This window comes from Chiloscyllium punctatum, chromosome 18 (genome assembly GCF_047496795.1).
Source record: "Chiloscyllium punctatum isolate Juve2018m chromosome 18, sChiPun1.3, whole genome shotgun sequence".
NCBI classification, from domain to species: domain Eukaryota; kingdom Metazoa; phylum Chordata; class Chondrichthyes; order Orectolobiformes; family Hemiscylliidae; genus Chiloscyllium; species Chiloscyllium punctatum.
The window spans coordinates 91,012,207-91,026,461 of record NC_092756.1 but is presented as its reverse complement, the minus strand read 5'-3'; the positions used below and the strand labels follow the sequence as shown (position 1 = coordinate 91,026,461).

The 14,255-nt window shown below is 51.7% G+C and overlaps 1 protein-coding gene across 7 annotated transcripts in view; it reads right to left on the bottom strand.

The window, feature by feature from the left end:
- The window catches only part of pold1 (polymerase (DNA directed), delta 1, catalytic subunit), a 111,102-nt gene extending 98,407 nt beyond the window's left edge, over positions 1–12,695 (bottom strand). Inside the window, exons 1-3 of one of the 7 annotated variants that reach the window (XM_072588741.1) lie at positions 12,365–12,585; positions 9,713–9,806; positions 5,740–5,941 (exon numbers count right to left, since the gene is read on the bottom strand). In XM_072588741.1, the coding sequence (XP_072444842.1) occupies positions 5,740–5,941; positions 9,713–9,806; positions 12,365–12,375 (307 nt within the window). In that variant the 5' untranslated portion in view covers positions 12,376–12,585. Of the gene's footprint in view, positions 1–5,739; positions 5,942–6,051; positions 6,073–9,712; positions 9,871–12,364; positions 12,586–12,605 lie in introns of those variants that run through there. The other 6 variants (XM_072588740.1, XM_072588744.1, XM_072588742.1 and 3 more) reach the window with 6 other exon arrangements.
- Positions 12,696–14,255: the final 1,560 nt, after the last annotated feature.

The window sequence follows — 14,255 nt, the reverse complement described above, 5'->3', positions numbered from 1 at the left end:
AAGCTCTAGACTGGGGAAATTTGACAATGACGTGGGTGTTCAATTCATTCACAACTCCTCTGATAACAAAGAAAACTCTTGCCAGTTACTACAGGTTCTAAGAAACTCCAGGTTTGGGCTGACAAGTAGCAGATAAAATCCACATCACATATCGGTGGGTAGTGACCATCATGCGCAGACAATTGTCCTTAAACTACACTTACGCCACCATCAGAGTCCTCCACCATCAACATTCAGGAGGTCCTCAATAAGCAAAACCTTAACTGAATCAGCACTTGACATTGTGACAAGAAGGGGAGAACAATTCCTGAGTACTCAAAGCCTCTGCACTATCAACAAGTCACAAGTACAGATTGTGATGGAAAATTCACCATTCATCTGAATATATTCAGCCACAACATTACTCAGAGACAGTGAGATTCAATAACATCCAAGATACAATAATTTGCTTGACTCTTTGGACTCTATATCTAGTTGCTCTGTCACCAGCTCGGCATGGGATCAGCACATAGGATCTACTGAGCTACACTAAGTAGATAGTGGGCAGCAAGTCACTTGAAATGGAGAAGAACTGGACGAGTAAACTAGAGGTCAAGCACAGGTAAATGGATTCATTCAATTAATAAAGTCTTGAGTATAAAACTGGTTTCAAGATCACCATCACTGAAACTATCACTGATTGTCATAAAATCCATTTTGGTAAAAACAATGACTGTAGATGCTGGAAATCAGATTCTGGATTAGTGGTGCTGGAAGAGCACAGCAGTTCAGGCAGCATCCAAGTAGCTTCGAAATCGACGTTTCCAGCAAAAGCCCTTCATCAGGAATAAAGGCAGTGAGCCTGAAGCGTGGAGAGATAAGCTACAGGAGGGTGGGGGTGGGGAGAAAGTAGCATAGAGTATAGTAGGTGAGTGGGGGAGGGGATGAAGGTGATAGGTCAAGGAGAAGAGGGTGGAGTGGATAGGTGGAAAAGACGACAGGCAGGTCGGACAAGTCCGGACAAGTTATGGGGACAGTGACTGAACTGGAAGTTTAGAACCAGGGTGAGGTGGGGGAAGGGGAAATGAGGAAACTGTTGAAGTGATCCGAGGCGGAAGATGAGGCGTTCTTCCTCCAGGCGTCTGGTGGTGAGGGAGCGGCAGTGAAGGAGGCCCAGGACCTCCATGTCCTCGGCAGAGTGGGAGGAGGAGTTGAAATGTTGGGCCAAGGGGCAGTGTGGTTGATTGGTGCGGGTGTCCTGGAGATGTTCCCTAAAGCGCTCTGCTAGGAGGCGCTCAGTCTCCCCAATGTAGAGGAGACCGCATCGGGAGCAACGGATACAATAAATGATATTAGTGGATGTGCAAGTAAAACTTTGATAGATGTGGAAGGCTCCTTTAGCGCCTTGGATAGAGGTGAGGGAGGAGGTGTGGGCGCAGGTTTTACAGTTCCTGCGGTGGCAGGGGAAAGTGCCAGGATTGGAGGGTGGGTTGTTTGGGGGCGTGGACCTGACCAGGTAGTCGCGGAGGGAACGGTCTTTGTGGAAGGCGGAAAGGGGTGGGGAGGGAAATATATCCCTGGTAGTGGGGTCTGTTTGGAGGTGGCAGAAATGTCGGCAGATGATTTGGTTTATGCGAAGGTTGGTAGGGTGGAAGGTGAGCACCAGGGGCGTTCTGTCCTTGTTACGGTTGGATGGGTGGGGTCTGAGGGCGGAGGTGCAGGATGTAGACAAGATGCGTTGGAGGGCATTTTTAACCACGTGGGAAGGGAAATTGCGGTCTCTAAAGAAGGAGGCCATCTGGTGTGTTCTGTGGTGGAACTGGTCCTCCTGGGAGCAGATCCGGCGGAGACGGAGGAATTGGGAATACGGGATGGCATTTTTGCAAGAGGTAGGGTGGGAAGAGGTGTAATCCAGGTAGCTGTGGGAGTCGGTGGGTTTGTAAAAAATGTCAGTGTCAAGTCGGTCGTCATTAATGGAGATGGAGAGGTCCAGGAAGGGAAGGGAGGTGTCAGAGATGGTCCAGCTAAATTTAAGGTCAGGGTGGAACGTGTTGGTGAAGTTGATGAATTGCTCAACCTCCTCACGGGAGCACGAGGTGGGGCCAATGCAGTCATCAATGTAGCGGAGGAAGAGGTGGGGAGTGGTGCCGGTGTAATTACAGAAGATCAACTGCTCTACGTAGCCAACAAAGAGACACCCCTACTGCCATGGTCACCACCACTTCCGCCCCCACCAGCGCCACTCACCTGCATTCTGCTGACATGCCCCCCACAGAGCCCACTGTCACTATCCCCACCCCCCCCAGAACCCCAAGGGGAACACTACCCCTGCTCATGACTCCACCCCCATTCCCCCCACCATCACACCCACTCCAGTTACAGGTTCCGCCCCCACTCCCAGCTCTACACCCACACCAGATCCCAGATCCCAGCTCCCAGCCCTGCCGAGTTTTCACCATCCCCCCAGACCTCCCCCTCACTGAGGACGAACGATCAGTCCTCAGCAAAGGACTCAACTTCATCCCCCTCCGTCCACGCGTCAATGAATTTAATACACGCCGTGATGTCGAACAATTCTTCCGTCGCCTCCGCCTCCGAGCTGATTTTCACAATCAGGACTCCCGCCCACCTTCCGAGGACCCCTTCACCCACCTCAAACACACTGCATCCACCTCTTCATTTCCAACTGTCGCCGGGACATTAACCGCCTCAACCTGTCTACCTCCCTCCCCCACTCCAACCTCTCACCCTCACAACGCGCAGCCCTCCAATCCCAACCTCACCATCAAGCCAGCGGATAAAGGGGGCGCAGTAGTAATCTGGCGCACTGACCTCTACATCGCTGAAGCCAAACGTCAACTCGAGGACACCTCTTCCTACTGCCCCCTCGACCATGACCCCACCCCCCATCACCAAACCATCATTTCCCAGACCATACAGAACCTCATCACCTCTGGAGATCTCCCACCCACAGCTTCCAACCTCATAGTCCGGGAACCCTGCACTGCCTGGTTCTACCTCCTTCCCAAGATCCACAATCCTGACCACCCCAGCCGACCCATTGTCTCAGCAGGCTCCTGTTCCACTGAACTCATCTCTACCTACCTCGACACTGTCCTATCCCCCCTATTCCAGGAACTCCCCACATACGTTCGAGACACCACCCACACCCCCCACCTCCTCCAAGACTTCCGTTTCCCCGGCCCCCAACGCCTCATCTTCACCATGGATATCCAATCCCTCTACACCTCCATCCGCCATGACCAGGGCCTCCAAGCCCTCCGTTTTTTCCTCTCCAGACGTCCCCAACAGTACCCTTCCACCGACACTCATTCGTTTGGCCGAAATGATCCGCACCCTTAACAATTTCTCCTTTGAATCCTCCCACTTCCTCCAGACCAAAGGGGTAGCCATGGGCACACGTATGGGCCCCAGCTATGCCTGTCTCTTTGTTGGCTACGTAGAGCAGTCGATCTTCCGTAATTTCACCGGCACCACTCCCCACCTCTTCCTCCGCTACATTGATGACTGCATTGGCGCCACCTCGTGCTCCCACGAGGAGGTTGAGTAATTCATCAACTTCACCAACACATCCCACCCTGACCTTAAATTTACCTGGACCATCTCTGACACCTCCCTCCCCTTCCTGGACCTCTCCATCTCCATTAATGACGACCAACTTGACACTGAAATTTTTTTACAAACCCACCGACTCCCACAGCTACCTGGATTACACCTCTTCCCACCCTACCTCTTGCAAAAATGTCATCCCATATTCCCAATTCCTCCGCCTCCACCGGATCTGCTCCCAGGAGGACCAGTTCCACCACAAAACACGCCAGATGGCCTCCTTCTTTAGAGACCGCAATTTCCCTTCCCACGTGGTTAAAGATGCCCTCCAACGCATCTCGTCTACATCCCGCACCTCCGCCCTCACCCCTCCAACCGTAACAAGGACAGAACGCCCCTGGTGCTCACCTTCCACCCTACCAACCTTCGCATAAACCAAATCATCCGCCGACATTTACGCCACCTCCAAACAGACCCCACTACCAGGGATATATTTCCCTCCCCACCCCTTTCCGCCTTCCACAAAGACCGTTCCCTCCGCGACTACCTGGTCAGGTCCACGCCCCCAAACAACCCACCCTCCAATCCTGGCACTTTCCCCTGCCACCGCAGGAACTGTAAAACCTGCGCCCACACCTCCTCCCTCACCTCTATCCAAGGCCCTAAAGGAGCCTTCCATATCCATCGAAGTTTTACTTGCACATCCACTAATATCATTTATTGCATCTGTTGCTCCCGATGCAGTCTCCTCTACATTGGGGAGACTGAGCGCCTCCTAGCAGAACGCTTTAGGGAACATCTCCGGGACACCCGCACCAATCAACCACACCGCCTTGTGGCCCAACATTTCAACTCCTCCTCCCACTCTGCCGAGGACATGGAGGTCCTGGGCCTCCTTCACCGCCACTCCCTCACCACCAGACGCCTGGAGGAAGAAAGCCTCATCTTCCGCCTCGGAACACTTCAACCCCAGGGCATCAATGTGGACTTCAACAGTTTCCTCATTTCCCCTTCCCCCACCTCACCCTAGTTCTAAACTTCCAGTTCAGTAACTGTCCCCATAACTTGTCCGGACTTGACCTACCTGCCTGTCTTCTTTTCCACCTATCCACTCCACCCTCTCCTCCTTGACCTATCACCTTCATCCCCTCCCCCACTCACCCATTGTACTCTATGCTACTTTCTCCCCACCCCCACCCTCCTTTAGCTTATCTCTTCACGCTTCAGGCTCACTGCCTTTATTCCTGATGAAGGGCTTTTGCCCGAAACGTCGATTTCGAAGCTCCTCAGATGCTGCCTGAACTGCTGTGCTCTTCCAGCACCACTAATCCAGAATAAAATCCATTTTGTTAACTAATATCCTTTATGGAAGAATATTTGCTTTCCTTAACTTGGTATGCCTCCACACCCACAGTCATGCAATTATGAAACGGCTCCAGCTCCAAGGCAAATAGGGATGGATAAAAAGTGCTGGCTTTCCAGCAATTTTAACTTCCCTTGAAACATTTTTATTAAATTAGAGTTCAAATATAAGGGATTTGGGATCTGTTGACCACTGAATCCAGAGGTCATCTGCAGTGGATTGTGTGATCAACCCGAGACTCCAAATCAGGTGACGGTCCCAATTCCAACATCTCCTCTGTGATGTGGTATCTGATTTCAACAAAGGGAACAGGAAGACTTCTACAATTAGAGCCGGTGATTAGCTCAGACAGCATTTCTATCGATGAACTTGATTCTGTACCACTCAGAAAATTTACACAGTTCAGAGGAGGACACCACCCACTCACACCCTACAATCAAATGATCTTTATTGAAGCTTATATTTCTAGAAGACACTTGGGTAAAGGAGGATCTGTCAATGCTCAGGAAGCTATGTCAGAAAGTGTTGGCGTTCAGAAGAGAGGTGGAAAATGAAAAGAAAAATATTTTAAAATCAAACATCATTCCCCATTTGTAGGAGTGGTTAGATATGAAAAAGCACCCATTTCGCTAAACTTCAACCATCCTAGTTAGCACACGATACAGTAATAGTTATTAATTAATCATTGCAATCCATCTCTTACCCCCAGTTAGGCTCTGGTAGTGCAGTGATAGTTTCTCTAATCTCTAGGCCAGAAAGTCCAGGTTCCAGTCCCAGCCTCTCTGCCAGACTCCAATTATTCACATCAAAAGCAATCTGCCACCTACCAATTGGAACCATATCATGTGATGTTTGCATTTCCTTGGCATCCACTGCCATTTCTGCCTCCACTTCATCAAGATATGCCAGCTCCTCTTCAAACTGCGATGGGCCATCATCATCCCAATCTCCACGGAGCCTCTTTGCCTGTGCCCGATTTCCATCGACAGTGCCACCAGGTGCCTTATTGCTTGCAGACTGCATTTTTTTCTGTTAAAATCAAAGTACATTACTGGTTATCTCATTGAGCTCCATTGCCATCGGGTGCATTAAAAAGATGTTGCATTTATATACTGCCATTCCTGACCAAAGTGTCTTACAGCCAATTATGCTCATTGAAGTGTTGTCACTGTTCTAATGTAGTATGCTTCATCTTGATGTTCTAGCCTGCATAAGCACAAAGACTTACATTAATAAAAGGGGCACCGAATTGTCAAATCACTGACTTCATATTGCAGTCCTCAGAACAAACACAAGAATGCTAATTTCAAACAAGCATAACTGGAGAAAAGAGTGGTAACTGCTTATATTTCTAAATGTGATATGTTTACCCTGAACAGCAATTTTGTAAGTACAACCTGAGCCATTTGGTTACGTTGCAATCTTGACACAGGAATAGAATACATCTCAGCTACCCTGCAGAAGTGATTTTCCTATCAGATTCTTCCACTGACAAACTTTTATATTTGTATATTTCCTCAGTTCTGTTGAAAGTCATTGTTCTGAAAATTTAGCAGCATATTTTCATTTTATTTCAGACTTCCAGTACTGCAGAATGCTGCCATCCAACACCATATACTGTAGGAAGGGGAGCAGATGGTGCAGGAGAGAGAATAAATGCAGAGCCCCAGCCCATTTCTGTTTGGAAAAAAAACAAATTGCTGGTAAAACTCAGCTGGTCTGGAAGCATCTCTGGACAGATTGCAGAGTTAATGTTTTGGGTCCAGTGACGCTTTTTCAGAACTGTGGAGGTTTGGATTTTTAAAAATTCTGTTTGCATATGGGCTCAAATTCCATCATAGCAGCTGGTGGAATTTAAATTCAGTTAACAAATCTGAATTCATTGAAGGATTTAAGGCTAGATTCAGTAATGGTGACAATGAAATTGCCACCAAGTGTAAAACCTCATGTGATTCATTAATGTTCCTTAGGCAAGAAAACCAGATATCGTTGATTGGTTTGGCCTAAATCACACTGAAATGACCCAGCATACCACTCATTACAAAGACAATTAAGGATGCCTCATCAGCAACGTCCACATCCCACAAAAGAATAAAAACATCTGATGTTTGCTGTGCTGCTGTGATAGAGCAACTTGCTCAATAATCCTAAGTGTGCCAACAGTCACACTAAGAACCAACTTAAGGTTAGAAGTAACATTTATTGACTGGAACCATCCTTTGCAAAAAAAGCCAAGAGTTCAAATCTAAGAGCTTGGGGTCCCTATAGCTCCCATTGCTTTCTCTAGGACAATGCCACAACAAATCGGTATTACTCACTCACCAATCAATATTAAGTTATATTTGTGCCCTTAAAACATATTCATGATTTTCACAGAATTGAAGATACAATAATTACTTGTATCTTTTCAGACGTGAACAACAGGCCGTGTAAAGCACTGGGATTGTTCTAATGGCGATTTCTGAAGGAAATGATTACATGGAGGAGCAGTGACTGATTAACATAGTTACCATAGTCTCACTCGTACATACAAAATCTGTACAAAAATATGCCCAAATATACATTTCCTAAACTGACAACCCACCCATACTTGACCAAACGCATAAATCACAGACTGAGTTTGGGCTTCCCCAAATAACTAAAGGCTTGCTTTCAAGTCATCTCAAATGACTTGCTATGAGATAAAGGACTCCATTGATGATACAGCATAACATGTGATTCAGGGAGAGCTTGATAATTGGATACAAAATTGGCTCGATGGTCAAAGACACAGGGTGATGGTGGAAGGATGTTTTTTGGACTAAAGGCCAGTGACCAGCAGGGTTCCACAGGGATTGGTAGTGGGTCCACTTTTGTTGGTTATTTATGTAAACATTTTGGATGAGAATTTGGGAGACAAGGTTAGTAAGTTTGCAGATGACACCAAAATCGGTGGTGTAGTGGACTGTGTAAGTGTACAAACAGATATTGATCAATTGAGTCAATGGACTGAGGAGTCAAACATGGGAGTTTTATTTGGATAAATGGGAGGTATTGCACTTTGGTAAAACAAACAAGGACAGGACTTATACAATTAATGGTAGGGCCTTGGGTAATGTTGTAGAACAGAGAAACTTAGGAGTTCAGGAATGTAATTCTTTGAAATTTGTGTCAGAGGTACACAGTGGTTAAGGTGGCATTTAGCACACTTGCTTTCATTACTTAGAGTCTTCAAATCTAGGATGTCATGTTGAGAACATTTGAGAGGCTTCTTCTGGAGAACTATATACAGTTCTGGTCACCCTGCTATAGGAAGGATATTAAATTGGAGGGGATTCAGAAAAGATTTACTAGAATGTTGCTTGAGTTATAAAGATGGGCTCGATAGACTGGGACTTCTATCACTGGAGTACAGGAGGTTGAGGGGTGACCTTACAGAGTTTAAAAAGGATATGAACAACATTTTGTTTACACAGAAAGTAGTTCATATGTGGAATGAACTGTCAGAGGAAGTGGTGGATGCAGGTATAGTTACAACATTGAAAAGACATTTGGATCAGGTTTAGAGGGATATGGGCCAAACCCATATGGAACATGGTCGGTGTGGACTAGTTGGACCAAAGGGTCTGTTTCCATACTGTATGACATTACAAATACAATATGTGCAATTGTATTCTTGTACAGACTTTGTCTTGATACTGCATTCATGTCCCAAGTTTACATTTACCACATTGCTGTAGAATAACCACAGGTCATAGCTGGGCATGGTTCTTGCTTTCTGTTCCATTTTGCTCTATTCAACAGCAACTGTGACCAAGTAGCACTCTTTCCCAAGTCAGAATTTTGTAAGCTCAAGCTTCCTTCAGACCACATTCCCACTGCAGTACTGAGGGAGTGGTGCATTGTCAGAGATGCCAGCTTTCAGATTTTAAGCAGAGGCACCATTTTAACATGCAAAATAGGTGCAGACGTAGACCATTCTGCCCTTTGAGCCTATTCCACCATTCATTATGATCGTGTTTAATCTGCTTGTTTTCAATTCTACATTGACATCTACCTCTGATAACCTTGATTCTCTTGTCTAACAAGAATCCATCCACTTATCGTAAACATATTTAACGAGGTAGAGATTTCTCAAGTTGCATCCCTGAGAAAAAGAATTCTTCTCATCTGCCCTGAAAGGGTGACCCCATAATTTCAAGTGTCTCCAGTTCTGATCTGACCAACAAAAGGAAACATTATTTGCACCTCCAGCTTGTCAGTTATTCAGAATCTCATACACTTCAATCAAGTTATCCCTCACTCATCTAAACTCCACTGGAAGCAAGTCCAAATACTCCAGCCTATCTTCAAGACAATCAACTGAGAGATATACAACAGTGTTAATCAAAGTGTTGAAATCCTAGTGTCCTGGTCAACCCTCATGCTTCAAATTACACCCAAAAAAGACAATCTCGTAATTTACTGCTGTTTGTAAGGCCTTAGCTGTGCACAAATAGATGTTATATTTACAATGGCAATTTCATTTCAAAAGTATTTCACTGTAAAGCAGTTTGGGACACCCTTAAGTTATAGAAGATCTACGCAAGTTTATTTCTTTAATCCTCAAATAATTATGGCATTACAGAAAAACAATGTGTTACCCTTGAGTCCCAGGACGCATTCCTTTCCCAACTAAAGCTACCATGACATGCAGCTCATTCACAGATGAAGAAATGGAAAGATTTGAAAACAAAAGACTGAGACTTATTAGATAACTGTGACTGGTAAGCACAGAAAGGAGATTCGGAAGCCCTCATGCTGCAGTGATAATGCCCTGACCTCTAGACGAGAAGGTCCAAGTTCCACATCCTCCAGAGATGCAACAACATGCCTGGTAGACAAGGAGGAGGCTGGAAGGATATTGCAAACCAGGCTGCATCAAGAGCGGAGAAATCAACATTTCAGGTGTAATCCTTCTTCATGGCTGAACAGATTGACTGTAAACAAAATCTTCAAAGTGTGAGGTGGGGGTTAGACAGAAACAGTGGGTGGAGGGGGGGGGGTTAGGCAGGGACGGGGGGGGGTTAGGCAGGGACGGGGGGGGGGGGGTTAGGCAGGGACGGGGGGGGGGGTTAGGCAGGGGAGGGGGAGGGGAGGGGGGAGGGGGAGGGGAGGGGGAGGGGAGGGGGGAGGGGGGAGGGGGAGGGGAGGGGGGAGGGGGAGGGGAGGGGGGAGGGGAGGGGGGAGGGGGGAGGGGAGGGGAGGGGGGAGGGGGAGGGGAGGGGGGAGGGGGAGGGGAGGGGAGGGGGGAGGGGGAGGGGAGGGGGGAGGGGAGGGGGGAGGGGGAGGGGAGGGGAGGGGGGAGGGGGAGGGGGGGGGGAGGGGGGAGGGGGGAGGGGGGGAGGGGGGGAGGGGAGGGGGGGTGGGGAGGAGGGGAGGGGGGGGAAGGGGGGAGGGGGGGGGAAGGGGGGAGGGGGGGAAGGGGGGAGGGGGGGGGAAGGGGGGAGGGGGGGGAGAGGCAGGGGAGGGGGGGGGAGGCAGGGGAGGGGGGGGAGGGGGGGGAGGCGGGGGAGGGGGGGGGGAAGGGGGGAGGGGGGGGAGGCAGGGGAGGGGGGGGAGGGGGGGGAGGAGGCGAGGGAGGGGGGAGGCAGGGGAAGGGGGGAGGCAGGGGAGGGGGGGAGGGGGGGAGGGGGGGAGGGAGGGGGGAGGGGGGGAGGGAGGGGGGAGGGAGGGGGGAGGGAGGGGGGAGGGAGGGGGGAGGGAGGGGGGGGGAGGGGGGGGGGAGGGAGGGAGGGGGGAGGGAGGGGGGAGGGAGGGAGGGGGGAGGGAGGGAGGGGGGAGGGGGGAGGCAGGGGAGGGGGAGAGGAGGGGGAGGGGAGGGGGAGGGGGAGAGGAGGGGGAGGGGAGGGGAGGGGAGAGGGAGGGGGAGGGGAGGGGGGGGGGGAGGGGAGGGGGGGAGGGGAGGGGGGGAGGGAGGGGGGCGGGGCGGACGGGGGGGAGGGGAGGGGGGCGGGGCGGACGGGGGGGAGGGGAGGGGGGCGGGGCGGACGGGGGGGGTTAGGCAGGGACGGCGGGGGGGGGTTAGGCAGGGACGGAGGGTGGGGGGGTTAGGCAGGGACGGAGGGGGGGGGGGGTTAGGCAGGGACGGAGGGGGGGGGGTTAGGCAGGGACGGAGGGGGGGGGGTTAGGCAGGGACGGAGGGGGGGGGGGTTAGGCAGGGACGGAGGGGGGGGGGGTTAGGCAGGGACGGAGGGGGGGGGGGTTAGGCAGGGACGGAGGGGGGGGGGTTAGGCAGGGACGGAGGGGGGGGGGGGGTTAGGCAGGGACGGAGGGGGGGGGGTTAGGCAGGGACGGAGGGGGGGGGGTTAGGCAGGGACGGAGGGGGGGGGGGTTAGGCAGGGACGGAGGGGGGGGGGTTAGGCAGGGACGGAGGGGGGGGGGTTAGGCAGGGACGGAGGGGGGGGGTTAGGCAGGGACGGAGGGGGGGGGGTTAGGCAGGGACGGAGGGGGGGGGTTAGGCAGGGACGGAGGGGGGGGGGTTAGGCAGGGACGGAGGGGGGGGTTAGGCAGGGACGGAGGGGGGGGGGTTAGGCAGGGACGGAGGGGGGGGGGTTAGGCAGGGACGGAGGGGGGGGGTTAGGCAGGGACAGAGGGGGGGGGTTAGGCAGGGACGGAGGGGGGGGGTTAGGCAGGGACGGAGGGGGGGGGGTTAGGCAGGGACGGAGGGGGGGGGTTAGGCAGGGACGGAGGGGGGGGGGTTAGGCAGGGACGGAGGGGGGGGGGGGTTAGGCAGGGACGGAGGGGGGGGGTTAGGCAGGGACGGAGGGGGGGGGGTTAGGCAGGGACGGAGGGGGGGGGGGTTAGGCAGGGACGGAGGGGGGGGGGGGTTAGGCAGGGACGGAGGGGGGGGGGGGTTAGGCAGGGACGGAGGGGGGGGGGGGGTTAGGCAGGGACGGAGGGGGGGGGTTAGGCAGGGACGGAGGGGGGGGGGTTAGGCAGGGACGGAGGGGGGGGGGTTAGGCAGGGACGGGGGGGGGGGTTAGGCAGGGACAGAGGGGGGGGGTTAGGCAGGGACAGAGGGGGGGGGGGGTTAGGCAGGGACGGGGGGGGGGTTAGGCAGGGACGGGGGGGGGGGTTAGGCAGGGACGGAGGGGGGGGGGTTAGGCAGGGACGGGGGGGGGGTTAGGCAGGGACGGAGGGGGGGGGTTAGGCAGGGATGGGGGGGGCGAGGCAAGGACAGGGGGGTTAGACAGGGATGGGGTGTGGGGGTGAGCGACAGGGGTGGGGGGAACTAGACAAGGAGGAGGGGGGTTAGACATGTGGGGTGGGCGAAGAGACCAGGTGAGGAGAAGGAGGGTGAGCATTCAGACAGAGGGTAACCCTGGGAAGGGGGTCGAGTGGATTACCGGGGGGGGGGGGGGGGAGCACTGGGGGAATTACTGTACTGAGGGGAGTGGGAGTTTCGGGGCTGTGCTCTGCAGGACCACACACCTCAGGCTCATCCGAGGCTCAGTCTGTTAAGTCCCGAACCCGGGAGGGTCTGACGGATCACCGCTGCTGGTCCCTGACCGTGTGCGAAGGGAAAGCTGTCCCTTTGGGGTGGAGGGAAGAACATTCACCAAAAACCGGGGCTTTAATTTCTGACCCGCCTCCCCTTTTTTCTCTCTTTCCCCCTAAATGGGCTTCCAGCTCCTCGCAGATTTTAAACAAAGGCCGCGGTGAGCCTACGGACCTCTGCCGTGGGTTAGGCCTCAGGCTCCAACACCTTTACCTCAGACTCTCGCTCGCGCCGCTTCTCCCCTCAATCTCCCGCCACCGACACCCCCCTAAGGTCAGCCCCGCCCACTCCGGTTACCGCGACAACGGCAGCCCAGCTCAATGATTGGCTCGCATTCGCAGTCAGGTGTTGAATGGGTGACTTGTCATATCTGATTGGCTGGGGGATGCGCATGGATGCATCTTCATTGGCTGAAATCTGGCACCCCCGATTGGCTAATAGGAGCATGGTGTGGTATCCTCAGTGGCGGAGGCTAGGTGATGCTGATTGGTTGACAGGAAGCCCAGTTTTCATTGGCTGCAATTAACAATACACATCGAGTCATAGAGCAGGGAAGAAGACCCTTTGGTCCAACGTATTCATACTGGCCAGATATCCTAAATTACTTAACTCCCATTTGCCAGCATTCGGCTCATTTCCTTCTAAAGCAAAAGTGGGTACTGCAGATGCTGGAGATCAGAATCAAGATTAGAGTGGTGCTGGAAAAGCACAGCAGGTCAGGCAGCATCCGAGGAGCAGGAAAATCGATGTTTCGGGCAAAAGCCCTTTAATCTAAACCCATCCTATTCATATACCCAACCAGATGTCCTTTAAATGTTGTAATCGTGCCAGCTTCCACCACTTCCTGAAGAAGGGTTATAGCAGAAACGTTGACTTCTCCATCTCCTAATGCTGCCTGGTTTGCTGTGTTCTTCCAGCTTCCTGCTTATCTGCTTTGGATTCCCATATCTGCGGCTTTTTTTTGTTTCCACCACTTCCTCTAGCGGCTCATTCTATACATGCACCAGTCTCTGCGTGAAAGTTCTGCCCCTTAGGTCCCTTTTAAATCTTTCTCAGTCCATATTAAACCCGTGTCCTCTAGTTTTGGACACCTCCAGCCTGGGAAAAAGATCTTGAATATTCACCCTATTCACACTCCTTATAATTTTATATCCCTATAGCACAAATCCTCCAACCTCGGCAACCTCTTTGTAAATCTTTGCTGAACCCTTTCAAATTTAACAATGTTTCCTATATTGGGCATGGATGAATTAGACCAAAGAGTCTGTTTCTATGCTATACATCCCCAGGACTTTATGGCTGTAATTGAGGCCTGTGACCTGCAGTGTTCTACAGGGATCATTATTGAGTCTACTTTCGTTTGTCATTTATATGAATGATTTAGATCAGAATATAGAAGGTAAGTTTGCGGATGACACCAGAACTGGTGATTATCGAGTTTTGAGGTTGAGGTTCTGGATGTAGGTTTGCTCGTTGAGCTGGAAGATTCACGTGCAGGTGTTTTGTCACCATACTAGGTAACATCTTAAGTGAGCCTCGGAACAAAGCATTGCTGATAATTCCTGCCTTCTATTTATGCGTTTGGGTTTCTTTGGGTTGGTGATGTCATTTCCTGTGGTGGTGTCATTTACTATGGTGATGTCATTTCCTCTTCTTTTTCTCAGGGGAGTGGTAAATCGGGTCCAAGTGAATGCATTTGTTGATAGTGTTCCAGTTGGAATGCTATGCTTCGAGGAATTCTCGTGCATGTCTGTGTTTGGCTTGTTCTAGGATTGTAAGGCATTAGCTGTGCACAAATAGATGTTATATCCACGCATGAGAATT